At 41.4% G+C, this 15,152-nt stretch overlaps 1 protein-coding gene across 1 annotated transcript in view; it reads left to right on the top strand.

Moving 5' to 3' along the window:
• Positions 1-15,152, top strand: part of FAT4 (FAT atypical cadherin 4) — a 399,251-nt gene that overhangs the window by 290,499 nt on the left and 93,600 nt on the right. Inside the window, exon 7 of the mRNA XM_030191762.1 lies at positions 13,943-14,123. Coding sequence (XP_030047622.1) covers positions 13,943-14,123 — 181 coding nt within the window. The remainder of the gene's footprint in view (positions 1-13,942; positions 14,124-15,152) is intronic.

The following is a 15,152-nucleotide window of genomic DNA, read 5'->3' as shown; positions in this document are numbered from 1 at the left end:
CATACTGGGAAAGACCAAAGGTCCATCAAGCCCAGCATCCTGTTTCCAACAGTGGCCAATCCAGGTCACAAATACCTGGCAAGATCCCCCCATAAAGTACAAAACATTCTATACTGCTTATCCCAAAAATAGTGGCCTTTTCCCAAGTCCAGTTAATAATGGTCTGTGAACATTTTCTTTAGGAAGCCGTCCAAACCACTTTTAAACTCTGCTAAGCTAACCACCTTTACCACATTCTCTGGCAACGAATTCCAGAGTTTAATTACACGTTGAGTGGAGAAACATTTTCTCCGATTCATTTTAAATTTACTACATTGTAGCTTCATCGCATGCCCCCTAGTCCTAGTATTTTAGGAAAGTGTAAACAGATGCTTCACATCTACCCGTTCCACTCCACTCATTATTTTATAGGCCTCTATCATATCTCCCCTCAGCCGCCTTTGTGAGTAATGACCTACATGTGTCAGATGCCACGCACGCCAGAAAATAAACAATATTTTTCAGACTCATGTAGCGAACGTGCACCAAAAATGAAATTACCACAAGAGCAACGTGATAGTCGGGCAGTAAGTCCATTTTGGGGTGCTTTGGGCGTGCATAGACGCTTATGTGGCTTAGTAAAAGGGGCCCTGAATAACTTTGTGTTATCAACCAATTTAATTATCTCACTAGTTATTTCCATCTCTAGATCATTTATAAATGTGTTAAAAAGCAGTATTCCCAGCACAGACCCCTGGGGAACCCCACGGACTACTCTTCTCCATTGAGAATACTAACCATTTAACCCTGCTCGCTGTTTTCTAACTTTTAACCAGTTTTTAATCCACAATAGAACACTACCTTCTATCGTACGACTTTCTAATTTCCGTGAGTCATTCATGAAGTACTTTGTCAAATGTCTTTTGAAAATCCAGGTACACAATATCGACCAGCTCACCTTTATCCACATGTTTGTTCACCCCTTCAAAGAAATGTATGCCAGAGAACAGAGCATAATTTCATACCCATTTGTTAAGCAGGGATAATCTCTAATTAAGATGTTTGTTATCAAAGTGCTACAGGCTGGTTTTGAAGTTGGAAGAGGTGCTTATGTCTAGGTCTTGTTTAGTGGCTCTTTTTCTGGTTTTATGTTTTCCATATTATAAGAATCGACTAGAACTGAAATCAGATCAAGTCTTTGAAGTGAGCATTGCTCTTCTGTTCCAGAAGCTGGGCAAAGCTGTCAGCCTGGCTTCCCTTCTGAGATTAGAATTTCATAATTGGTTTAGAGAAAGCATTCTGAGCCTTAATTAAATTAATAGTTGGCACTGCTCTCCATTAGTTTCTGTTCCCTGAGGCACAATACTGTAGATTAAGGCAAACATGTCTATCGTTATCATTTCTATCATTATTTAACTTGGAACCTGTTTAAAATCATGCATCACCATGGTTTGATTTGAATTTATAATATTTTAATAAAAATATATCCTCTGTGCTTAGGATTTCATTGAAAATGTGGATATTGGTATGAGGTGATTACAGGAGCCACTTCATTGTCTACTGTGTCTCATGGGCAGATGATCAAAAGCCCCGCGCCGTTCCAAACAGCACTCTAAAAATAGCACTGGAACATCGCGGGGCTTTTCCACCTCTATGATCAGAGATAATAGCATGCAAATTTATGCGTGCTATTATGTCTGATCATAGGATAAAATGTGGGAAGATTGTGCCTGAGCGCATCCCCCCCCCCCCCCCCTCACTTGTTTGACAAGTCTGGGCAGTCAAAAGCAAAGACCTGTCAAATATAGGGGGTGGAGGTCCATGGAACCACCAGATCCCAAGTACCCCCACACTGAGCCAAGCGAAACGGGCTGGAGGTCCAGCAGACCTCTGGTCTCCCCGATCCCCCCAACACAAGTTGGGGGGCTGGAGATCCGGTGGGTCTCCAGCCCCCCCTAGCATCCTCTCTGATGTCCCTGGTGGCCATGGGCTGCAAGTCAATTCCCCCCACAACTGGTGTTCTAGCGGCCCTTCCCCACCCCCTACCTTCAGTTGGGCCGATGGAAGAGAAGGGAGGCCACCTCTGTCCTCCAACTGAAGGTAGGGGGTGGGGAAGGGCCGCTAGACCACCAGGTAGGGGGGGATTGACACTGGGCCACAGGGACATCTGAGGGGATCCTGGGGGGGGGGGGGTTGGAGTCCCGCTGGATCTCCAGCCCCCCCTCAACCTGTGTCATGGGGGTTGGGCAGACCAGAGGTCCACCGGACTTCCAGTCCCCTGTCGCTGTGGGGAGGTCGAGTTGGGGTTCCTGTGGGGGGGGAGGGTGGCTTCTGCATTGCGGGGAATGGGGGCCTGCTAGCATGCAAATGCATACTGGACAGTGCTTACCATTCCTCACCATTGGTCTGCAAACCTTAATGCCTTCCCCGAGCTGGCGTAGGGTTTGCCGCAGCCAGCGAGCCAATCTTTGACACGCTGGCCACTGATCATTGGGGATGAATATGTTTAGTATGCATTTGTATGCTACTTGCGCTAAGAGCCTTGTTTTGCATGCATTTGCATGCTAGTTGCATTCAGAGCCCAAGAGCGTGTTGTTTCACGCGCTCGGGGACTCTGATCATGGGGCGGTAGCAAACGCAGGCTCTAGTATGGTGCTAACAGCCTCTCTGATCATCGGCCCATCAGTGCCTATAGTTCCCTCCTTTCCGATATAAAGCATGTCATACTTCTGCATTTCTAATGATGGAGACAGGTTACAGATGACAGATATGGGATCAGGACTGTGTTTTCTTGGAAAACAGTGATGGAGTGGAGAGAGGTGGGGATTAGATTTTGTTGCACCAGTAGCTGTCTGTCTGTCTCTAGGAACGACTAACTGGAAAGATGGAATAGCAAAGATTTCTGGTGGCAGAAATAAGCTGCCAAGCCAGTCACCTTGTTTTCTTCTGTAGCAGTTCCACGATTTAGTAAGAGAAAAAGGAGGCTGAAAGGTAAGAGAACAAGAGGTTAGCCTTCAAAAACTACAAGAGATCAAAAGAAGAGGAAGATGGGCAACAACATCTGGAGAACCTAAGAGCAACTGCTAAAGTAGTCAGGAAAGTAAGGATGGAAATGGAATTTTTAAAAAGCCTCCACAGGATTTTTGTTTTCATTAGATCTAAATATGCCTTTATTACCTTGGGTGAATTTTTGTTTCTAGCTATAACCCTTTAAAATAAACTATACTGTAGGTTTCATTGTAAATTTAAAGGTCAATTCTCTGAAGGGTGCTTCATTTTAGGCTCCAATTGCATGCACTAATTTATAGAACAGGTGGACGTAAGTATGCGAATGATGTCACAAATTGGCATCTATGTGCATATGTGCTAAGCGTTACTCTATAAAAATGGCACTAGTTGCATGCAGCTAGATTCAGTAAATGCTGAGCTCTATTCTATGAACGGTGCTCCAAGATGGCTGTCATTCATAGACTAGCGCTTACCCCTGGAATCTATATAAGGCGCCTAGTGTCATATGTATTTTATAACTATGACTGTAGATTAATTGTTTTAACAAGTTGTTAAGTTTGTTAACAGCTCTTAAGCAATAATGAGCTCTAATTGGCAAAAATTTGAATTTACACATGTACATTGCTAAGCGTATTCTATAATTTACTGTGCCTAAATTCTAATGTGCTGTCACCATCCGCCGTGCATCCAGGTAGTCTGCCAACTTGCCAGTCGAAGGACCCGACTCCTCGGCTTTATGCTGGAATTTTTAATAATAACTTGAAACCATAATAGTTAATAAACGCAAAACTCTCTTATTTCCAAGATAGGCCTTTCCTCAGGCATCATAGCATTTAACAATTCAATTCAAATAGGGCTCAGGGTAGAGCCTCCACTCTATCAAAGGTGTCCCACAAAGCCCTAATATCTCCAGCACTCAAGTCCTTAGGCGTTTGTCTCCCACAGAGTTCACTGCAGTCCTTTAAGGAAACCCCTGGGCTTGGATAAAGCTCCTTCAGCAGCCCAGCCTTAATAAAGTTCATTCCCTAAGTACAGTTTTTTAAGGAAAATGCCTTCACTTGAATAAAGTTAATTTATCTAGTACAGTCTTTTAACTCAAGCTTTTGATGCCCTCACCTCAGCAAATGTCCTGAGGTTAAGGGGACTCCCCACCCTTTCACATACCAGCCCTTGTACACCTGGTATCCACCCACTTGGGTCTGGCTTGAGTACAAAGTCCAGCTTCTATTATCTAAACAAATTCAAATACTTGTAGTAAGCCCCTGGCAGGTTCAGACATCCATACTTCCAAGGTTCCTCCCTTTAGGGTGTCCTCCTCCACCTTTGGCTTAAACTATCCATCAAAGATGTCATGAAGCCCTTATGCTTGAGGAGTAGCCTAGTGGTTAGTGCAGTGGACTTTGATCCTGGGGAACTGAGTTCAATTCCCACTGCAGCTCCTTGTGACTCTGGGCAAGTCACTCAACCCTCCATTTCCCCTGGTACAAAATAAGTACCTGAATATATGTAAACCGCTTTGAACGTAGTTGCAAAAACCTCAGAAAGGTGGTATATTAAGTCCCATTTCCCTTTCCTTTTACCTTTACCAGGGCCGAAATGTCCAAGGGTTCCTCCCCAGCCTCTGCATCCACCATTTGAATCTCTCTCTCCTCCTCTGCTGGTAACCACTCCATGTACTCTGCGTCTTCTTCTAAATTGTTAATCCCAGGCAGCTGCCAATCCTTAACAGCCTGCTTGACAAGGTCCTGGCCCTTCCCATGGGAACTCTGGGACCTGAAGTCTGGCTTACCCTCCTTGAATGGGCCACGTCACTCCCTCATAGGATCATGGGGCTTGTAGTGCGGTCTATCCCCTGCCTAGGCATCAGGTGACCCTCCGGGGAAGCTGGGAGTTGTAGTCCCTCCACTGCTCCTGTAGATATTTGCCTTTCCGGCATCTACATTCTGTGTTCCTCACTCTAGATCTGCTGGGTCCTTCACAGTGCACAGGCAAAATGGGCACGCTTAGAGATGTGGAGATGGGCATTCCAAAATCTACGTGCGTTGTTATAAAATATGGGCCAGTGCGTGTAAATCTACACACAGGGATTTATACCAGCTTTTCATTGGTGTAAATGAATGCATGTAGATTCAGTCGCATAAAGTACACCTAGGCGTATTCCAAATACCATACATAGATTTATGCATGGTATTTAGAATACGCTTAGGCATAATTGCCTAGCGCGCGTTAATTTTAGGCGTCATATACAGAATCGGGCCATTAGCGCCAGGATCCGCACACAACTTTGGGCATGATTTACAGTGGCTGAAATCCGGTGTAAATCCTTGCCCATAAAGTAGGCATGGATCTCCTGTATTCTGTAATAGTGCATACATCTTTAGTGGATGCCCCAACATACCCATGCCGCTCCCATAGCCACGCACCCTTTTCAGTTGTACGCTAAAAGATTTACGCATGTGTCTTTACTGAAGAGCGTCTAGCAAGATGCACGCATAAATCCAAATTATTTATTAGTGCCAATAATTGATAGCACCCAATTATTGGCACTGATTGGCTCATTGCATAATTAAATTGCACACCCAAATTAGATGTGTGCCCCAGTTTGCACGCTCAACTTTGAGTGCCATATATAGAATCCAGGGGATGGTGCTTAAGAGCAAATGGGCTGTAGCAGCGAGTGGAGCATGGGCTTATCATGGGCATTCCACACACCTTATACAATATTAACTGCCATTGACCTGGCATAAGCTGGCGTGCCTAAGTATGGCACACCAAAGTGACTTTGCTGTTCTGTTCTCTAATGGGTTAGGCATGCCTGAAGACCATTATAGCATGTACTAAGCACACTTCATTTAGATGCCACTTTATAGTCTCCTGTAGCTGGAACACTCTGATATAGGACAGAAACTCCCTGTGTAACTTGAGATCACTATATAATCCCGTAGTTTTAAGATTCACCCTTGTAAATAGCCTTTTCAATACTTCTTGAACTAGGAAATTAAAACTATCATCATGTCCTCTTAGGCTTCTGAGGCTGGCATCATGATTGTTGCAGTTGTCTGGGTTTTGTTGCGTCTGAGTAAGTGGGACAGACATTCAGCCATCGTGCTGTGGATTTCTTCAGGGTATGCTATGAGGTCTGAAGAAAGCCACAGGATGATGCCTGAAACGTTGATTACTATGTTTATTATAGATTTAGCTTGCATCTGTTAACTACTACTACTATAAATCATTTCTATAGCGCTACCAGTCGTACGCAGCGCTTCACAATTTAACATGAAGAAAAGAGCTTACAATCTAAATCAAGACAGACAGACATGACAAATAAGGGAAAGGGTAGGACAGACAGATAAGACACATAGGGAAAGGGACTACTGAAGAGAAGAAGACAAGATAAAGGTTACAAGCAAGTGACAAGTTAGGAGTCAAAAGCAGCATCAAACAGGTAGGCCTTTAGCCTGGATTTGAAGGCGGCCAGGGATGGATCTAGACGTAACGGCTCAGGAAGCCTATTCCAGGCATAAGGTGTGGCAAGATAAAAGGAACGGAGTCTGGAGTTAGTGATGGAGGACAAGGGTGCAATTAGGAGAGATTTGCCTAGTGAACGGAGTTCCTGGGAGGGAGTGTAGGGAGAGATGAGGGTGGAGAGGTAGTGAGGGGCAGCAGAGTGAATGCACTTATAGGTTAATAAGAGGAACTTGAACTGTATACGGAAACGGATAGGGAGCCAGTGAAGGGACTTCAGAAGAGGGCTGATATGGGCATAGCAACTTTGGTGAAATATTAATCCTGCAGCAGAATTTTGAACAGATTGAAGAGGAGAGAGATGGCTGAGTGGAAGACCGGTGAGAAGCAAGTTGCAGTAGTCTAAGCAAGAGGTGATGAGAGTGTGGATGCGGGTTCTGGTAGTGTGCTCAGAAAGGAGAGGGCGAATTTTGGCGATAATATAGAGGAAGAAATGACAGGTTTTAGCAATCTGTTGAATATGTGCAGAGAAGGAGAGGGAGGAGTCGAAGATGACCCCAAGGTTACGAGCAGATGAGACTACTACTGTTAAGTAGTAGTTCAGATATGGTAGGTAGTTCCCTCTCCCTAAAGGACTTACAATCTAATTTGGTAGCTGAGACAATGAGCACTGAGGGGTTCTTTTACTAAGTTGAGGTAAAAGGGAGTGTGCACTAGCGTCGACGTGTGTTTTTGATGTTCCACGAGGCCCCCTTTTACTGCAGCAGGTAAAAGGCTGTCCCTTTTTGTTTTTCTCAAAAAGAAATGGCCGTGCATTAAGTGAACCTCTAGCCATGCGGCCATTTCAGGTGGGACTGGAGCACTTACCGCCACCCATTGAGGCTCCCATGGTAACGGTGCTGCCCAGTTATCAGCAGGTAAGCACTGGCACTACAAAAATAGACAAAAAATTTTAATGCCTGAAATGGTGTGTGTTGGGGAACTATTGCCAGGTTAATCCAAAATCACTAAAGACTAACCTGTTCCAAAAGGCATACCCTACCGACCAGACTTAAATGCCTGAATTCTGCTACACAACAAAACTCAAGTACGTAATGAACATTACTCACTCTTCCGTTGTATGACTCCCTAATGTGACAGTGCTACGTGAACTCTATCCTATCACAACATTACCTTGTATTTGTTCACCAGAGACTTCAAAGCCTCTCCGGCACTATACAAGTCACATGAGCCTGCAAATAGGTGGCTAAATGTGGGATACAAATGTAACAAATAAATTAATTAATTAAGAAACTCCAAAGGGATGGAAAGGATTATGAAGCTAAGATGGTGAATCTATGGCTGGATGTTATCAAAGACAAGCATACTACATAGCACTCAATTTTGGATTAACCTCATACAAAAAGAGACATTTAAAAAGCTTTGTAAAGGACATTCATGTGAAAGGTTTTTTGCCGGTGATGAAGCGAAGATCTTTGATATATTTAGTTCTGTAAATTGTTATGATTTTTGAGCTCTTTTAACTTGTAGACTCCTGAGGCAGGTGGTGTTCACTGAAACTTGGTGCCGTGTTGAGTCTTATCTACTGTTAAAGAACTGGTTTTACTTCTCATCTCCCTGGTGTTTTTTTAGAAGTGTCCTGTTGATCACGCTACTTCTTTGTGCCTGCATTTCCCCTCTTAGCGGATTCAGTTTCTCCACCTTTGTGATGAAACAACAAGGGAAATGTCATTGCAAATAAATTCTTACCTCTGGTATTCGTTCTCAGACGCATGTGTCTCTCCCCACAGCCTGTGAACCTAGGAATCTGACTGGATTGGGTGGCTTCATTTTCAAAATTTGGTGCTATCTTTTCTTGAGAGAGGAAGGGAAGGATACTTATAACAGACCCTTTGTGTCCACATTAGAAAGTAGATGAAGCCCACAGTACAAAACAATTGGAATTAAGATCAAACGACCACATTTTTAATGAAAGCTAGTCATCAAATGACAGGATTGTAGGCCGGATACAGTAAAAGCTGTAAACCTGAAACAGTACCTAGCACATTTCTGTGTACAAGAAAGCAAATGAGTAATTATAGCCGGAGGGGAAAATATATCCTAGAACCATATTATCCAGTTTATAAACGCCAGTCCTACGCCTTTTTCAGACATCTGATGCATTGGGACTGTCAAAAATGAAACTACGCTTCAGTCACGTCTACTACCTGTCAAATTCCTACATGTTAATGTCTGCCAGAATGCTGGCTATGTTACTGTGAGAAAAACCTTGTTTATGCTTTGAAAACGTTTAAAGCTTCAATAACAAGGAACCCAACTCCCAGCTTACAGACTTATTCACAGAATGTTTGACTGCAAGAACCAAATCAGCTTTGTTGCACAGCAACAGATTTTGGTTGGACAAAAATGCCATGTCTACTGAATTGCTTTTCACATTCTTGGATAATGATGTGTTTAATTTACAGGGGCCCATTAAAAAAAAAAACATAATCTTCCTGCAGTGCAATCTCCAGTTAGTCATTTGGCATCATTGTCCTGATTTTATTTTGGTTTTTGTTTTTTGTTTTTCCTGTTAATACAAATTGATAAACTTATGAGTAAACAAAAATCAATTTCTTGATGCCTAATTCTGATGTTTTCCTCATAAAAAGTTGGCATATGTAGTGTTTGAAACACGAAATAAGCAGCTCCATTATTCTTCTTATAGTGAGATCTGGAAGAAAACCAGTTATTAGGAAATACATGGATGTAGATTACTACATGATCACTCACACCAGTTTTGAGGAGGGTTCCCCCCACCATAGGTGAAATCAGGGAGTTATAATATATAACTTTTTTTTAAAGCTGGCTGTCCATTTCCATATTTTTTTTTTAATCCACGTAAAAACTTAATTTACTATGAATAATGTAGATTTTACAATGTAAAGCACTGTATCAACACATTCCAAACCCAGAAACATGAATTTCACGTAAGCATTCTGATGCAGGGTCAGAATATAGTCCTTGTCTTCCTTAACCAAACAATTAAAATGCCGTTGCTTTAAGGACTGCAAGATGAACAGCTAAGGCGTAAAAGGTACTACCACCAAATAATCACATGTAATTTTTAAAATACCTACAGCCCAAATTAGTAGCCTGAAAATTTGTACCATGTTCTTCCAGTATTAAGGAAGTAGATCACGGCAATCAACCAATATATTTAACTGTAGAGTAACACCCCTCCCCCAACCCCATACTTTATAATACAGCAATAAAAAAAAAAAAAAGCCCAAAGGAGCAGCAAGAAATAATGGGTCAAAAATTAAATAAAAGCACCCAACACCTGGTTCGTTCCCCAAGTCTGAAACTGGGATACTTCAAAGAATGTTTTAAAGTTTTAGAATATCTATGCTATCATAAAAACACACACACAAACTAGGCAGGCACTAGACTGATACACCATCTGACAGTAATATACAGTGCAGACAAACCACTCCACTACAGGCCATCTCATATAGGTATGACATTGATGTAAACCCAATGCTACTCTGATTCATCTACAGACTTAGCTGATATTTGCTGTTGGCTGTTTCTATTATATAAAAATAGCACTGCTTGTAGCATTAACTATCAAATTATATGGAGCAGTGGCCGAGTGGTTAGTGCAATGGACTTTGATCCTGGGGAACTGGGTTTGATTCCCACTGTAGCTCCTTGTGACTCTGGGCAAGTCACTTAACCCTCCATTGCCCCAGGTACAAATAAGTACATAAAGGAAACATAAAGGAATTCTGCTCAGAAGGAATGGATCCTAAGGAGCTTAGACGAGATTGGGTGGCAAAGCCGGTGGCGGGAGACAGAGATGGTACTGGGCAGACTTATACGGTCTGTGCCAGAGCCGATGGTGTGAGGCGGGACTGGTGGTTTGGAGGCGGGGATAGTGCTGGGCAGACTTATACGGTCTGTGCCAGAACTGGTGGTGGGAGGCGGGGCTGGTAGTTGGGAGGCGGGGATAGTGCTGGGCAGACTTATACAGTCTGTGCCCGGAAAAGGACAGGTACAAATCAAGGTAAGGTATACACAAAAAGTAGCACATGTGAGTTTATCTTGTTGGGCAGACTGGATGGACTGCGCAGGTCTTTTGCTGCCGTCATCTACTATGTTACTATGTATATACTATATAAACCACTTTGTAGTTGTAAAAAACACTGAAAGGCAGTAGTATATCAAGCCCCTTTCCCCTATCAAAACCATATCTTGTACCAAACATATCTTGTACCAAACAGGTGCAGCAAACACTCATAAGTTTCTATATTCTTACTGTAGAGAGGTGTGGTAGCCGTGTTAGTCCACTTTTAAAGGTAATCAATAGAAATAAAACATGGAAAAGAAAGTAAGATGATACCTTTTTTATTAGACATAACTTAATACTTTTCTTGATTAGCTTTCGAAGCTTATTAGCTTATTCTTACTGAAAATCCTAATTTTGGAAACTTCTTTTTAATTTTGAGGAATTTTCAGTTTATTAATAGTATCCCCACTACTTTTGGTTATCATCACATCACTAAATATTGCACTTAATTCTCATTCCTGCAAGAAAACAGGAAGAGGAGAATTTAGATATCTAGGTTGGAGAGGAATAGGGAGGGGGATTTAGAAAATAGCACGTGAAGGACAAGGTCATAGATTTTACAAGTTTATTCACTTTTTTAAATATAACTCCAGTTGTCTCAGTACAATGCGAAAAACACAGAGAGAGAAAGAATGAGACACGTCAGAGCTGCGGAAGAGACTGGAGAATCTATGTCCTATTTTGGAGAATAGAAACGCACTGTTGCTTCTCGGTTTAGATGATGCTGGATTCATTTACTCCCAACTATATCTAATTGAATAATATATTCCAGGTGTGTATGAGCACTTTTCTAGCATACAAAAACAAAAAAAAGCAAAGATCTGCCACAGAAATAGCAAACCAAAAGTAAAAAAGCAGAGCAAAAAAGACAAAAAAAATGTTTTTGTCGGTTTAATACACCACTTCTTCTGTTACCCTCCTGTTCTTTTTTGATCTGCTTTTTTTCTTTTGGTTTGGTGTTTCCTATCATATACAATGTGGACAGCAAGTTGGATTCAGTCTCCAGAAGGTATTAATTACCATTAAAAGTCCTCAGTAGATTGAAATTGACAGGACACTTCAAAGGTCATAGTGAGTGGGAGGAGAACTGAAGAAGGGAGGTGATTGAATCCCCATGGAAAATGTCTATCTTCTAATAACAGTTCTAATAGCAGGAACGAAGGTGACATAATTACCATTCTGTATCATTAGCCATCTGAGTCAAAACTCATTGTAGACAGTTATCTCGTAACAATGCCATTTACTGCAGGTAGAATCTCTTAAATAAAATACTGAAGCATAACCAATGCTTGTCTAGAAGGCAGGGAATCCTCAGGCTTGAACTTGGCCTCCTTTTCACATTATTTCTCCTATTCAAGCTGAACTGCACGAGATCCACCAGGGATTTTAAAGCTTCTACAGTGCAATGATGGGAGCCCTTTGTATATCAGTACTGAAATGCTGTATTCTGATTTATTTATTTTGATTTTTTTCCTCACACCTTTTTCAGTAGTAGCTCAAGGTCAGTTACATTCAGGTACACTGGGTATTTGGTTCAAAACTCCAGAGAGTTAATTAGTCAGAAGAAAGTCTTTCATAAAAAAATTAGTGTCTTTTCTCTTTTTGTAATAATCACTGTCACAGGATTGTTCTGTATTTACTTTCTTTGTTATTTGTGGGCATGTTAAAATAATTACAAGTTTAGGAACCTTGATGCAGTGAACTTTGAAAATGTGAGGAGAAGGTCAGTTCAAAGAGATGAGTTTTCAGTCAGGATTTCAATGTGATTACATTTCTTGATTTCTGAAGACTTGTATAAACGTGCGTGCTGGCCTTGTTAATCCAATTGGATACATAGAAAGAAAGTTCAGTTCTTTAACTTGTGGGCAAACGGGCTGTAAAGATATATACTTATTATTTTTGTTTCCTAATGTTAAATAATGCCGATTGCATATTCACTTTAAGTGGTGATGTATTGGAAAATTTAAATAAATAATTTTAAAAAGAAAGAAAGTTCAGCAAGAAAGTTGTAGGTGATCCTTTTTTTATTCCCATAAATACAGAGGGGTCGATTTTCAGATTACTTGCCCAAGATCAGAATGAAAAAGATTTGGATTTAGCTTATGCTTTTCTCAGACATTCAAGATGAGTTCTGTTCAGGTACTCAATAGAAATCAAACAAAATAAAACATGGAAAAGAAAATAAGATGATACCTTTTTTATTGGACATAACTTAATACATTTCTTGATTAGCTTTCGAAGGTTGCCCTTCTTCCTCAGATCGGAAATAAGCAAATGTGCTAGCTGACAGTGTATATAAGTGAAAACCTTCAAGCATTACTATGACAGTCTGACAGGGTGGGAGGAGGGGGGTGGGTAGGAAGTATGCATGGGGACATCAAAGCATATCATTGATATTCTAACAGGATGGGTGTGGATAGGTGAGGGGTGGGGTGATCAGCAGAGACATACAGCTTTATGGTTTATAATGGACTAGGAACCCCAGATCCTTGTTAAGTCCTTTCTGTTGGGTGTTAAAATATTCAATCATTCTGACTTCAGAGGTCTTACGTTCTTGTATGGTTTTAAAGTTACCTTTGAGGATTCTCACTGTGAAGTCACTGGTACAGTGTCCTGGTCCTGTAAAATGTTGACCAACAGGCGTGGGAACCCTGCTGGCACCAGTATTGTTCATATGATGTGTTCAGGTACTGTAAGTGTTTTTCTAACCCCAGAGAGCTTACAATCTAGGTTTGTATCTGAGCAATGGAGGGTTCAGTGATTTGCCCAAGATCACAAGGAGCTGCAGTGGGATTTTGCTCTGAGCATTAGGTTACTTCTCTGAGGAGCATCAGTGGAAGAAGTGGCATTTGATTCCTAGCTCTCAGTTTGCTGCTCCTCCACACTTAAATTGTATTTGCATTTAACTTGCAACTCTTCAAACTGTGCCACATTTAGGTACAGGTGGTATTTCCTCATTTACTAATGCTAGTTAAAGGGAGCTAAGCAAATAATAAACAGGCCCTTTGAGAATAATGAGGCTTCCTTTCTTTAATGTGCTATAAATCATGCTAGCATACATTAATAAACGAGGTCCGAAGTGTGTACCTGAAGCAGTGAAGGGTGCAGGGTCTGAACCCTGCGTTATCTGGTTCTCAGACTGTTTGCCTAACCACAAAGTCATTGTTAAGCCTATCTAAGCTTTAAATTTAATGTATCCAAATAGAATTGGGAGATTTTTTTTCCAGTCCTTAAATAAGATTTTTAGAATAATTTTATAAATAATAATAATTTGGGGATTTATAGTCCACTTTTCCAAATGATGCTTATAACATTATTTATATTTTGGTAGAATAAAAATATAATAGCTTTTTTTATATTTGTATCATTCTTTTCCAGGCTCTCCTTCCCTCACTGGAACAGGGACTGTCACAGTCAAGGTCGATGATGTCAATGACAATTCTCCCACATTTGCTTTCAACAAATACTTGGCCAGCATTTCAGAAGATGCACGTACAGGAACTGACGTATTGCTGGTAAATGCCTCAGATGGAGATGCAGACTTAAACGCAGTTATTAGGTAAGTTTGTTCCATAAGTCATCCTACAGTTCAGCTATGTAGTTCAGAGAAACCTACACCTCCTGTTGGCACCAGTGCTACAGAGCCTTGCAAAAGTCTTCACACTCTTCTGTATATTTTTCACATCCTGCTGTCCTAAAAATATACTTCAAAGTGCATCAAAGTAAGAGTTTAACTGACCTGCACAACATACGCTACACCGTCACTATGAAAGAACAATTGTAAAAATATTCAAGAAGTAATCAAGATTAAGAAACCAAAACATCTTGATTGTATAAGTCTTCATAATCTATGCCATTACAAACCCATATTAGCTCCATTTTCAAAAATTACCTTAACAGGGACTATAATAAGTTAAATAGAATTCACTAATGCTCAGCCATACTAGTTGAGCTGATTCAAGTACTCCTACATGAAGGATCAAGCTGTTCCTATTAGAGGCTGACCGAAACCAAAACTGCAACTGAAACCATCTAAACAGTTTCGGCCAAAACCAAAACTGCAGCCAAAACTTATCACCTGGTTTCGGCCATAACCGAAAACTAAAGTTTGATTGTGTGAATATGAACCAATGAAGCCCACTGGGGATTGTCAGAGCTTGCAGTTGGCAGCCTTCTGCTAAACTCAAAGGAGATTATTACCCTCCAGTCCCAGGAACTGCAAACACAAGCTGTCAACTGCGAGAGCCGTTTTAACAAGGACTTCTTAGCCACGATTTTTGTAGAGCCATTGGATTTTGCAGAACGATACACCTGTCAACAACTGTCACATTATTGGGCTCATTTTAGAAAGAGAAGGACGCCCATCTTTCGACATAAATCGGAAGATGGGCGGCCTCCTCACAGGGTTGTCCAAATTGGTATAATTGAAAGCTGATTTTGGACGTCCCCAACTGCACTCTGTCGCAGGGACGGCCAAAGATCAAGGGGTCATATTGGAGGCATAGCGAAGGCGGGACTTGGGCGTTCCTGACACTAGGATGTCCTTGACCCATAATCAAAAGAAACAAGGATGTCCCAGACGAACACT

The sequence above is a fragment of the Microcaecilia unicolor genome, chromosome 2 (assembly GCF_901765095.1).
Source record: "Microcaecilia unicolor chromosome 2, aMicUni1.1, whole genome shotgun sequence".
Classification (NCBI taxonomy): Eukaryota; Metazoa; Chordata; class Amphibia; order Gymnophiona; family Siphonopidae; genus Microcaecilia; species Microcaecilia unicolor.
Note: the sequence above shows the minus strand (reverse complement) of the source record. Positions and strands in the feature narration are given on the sequence as shown.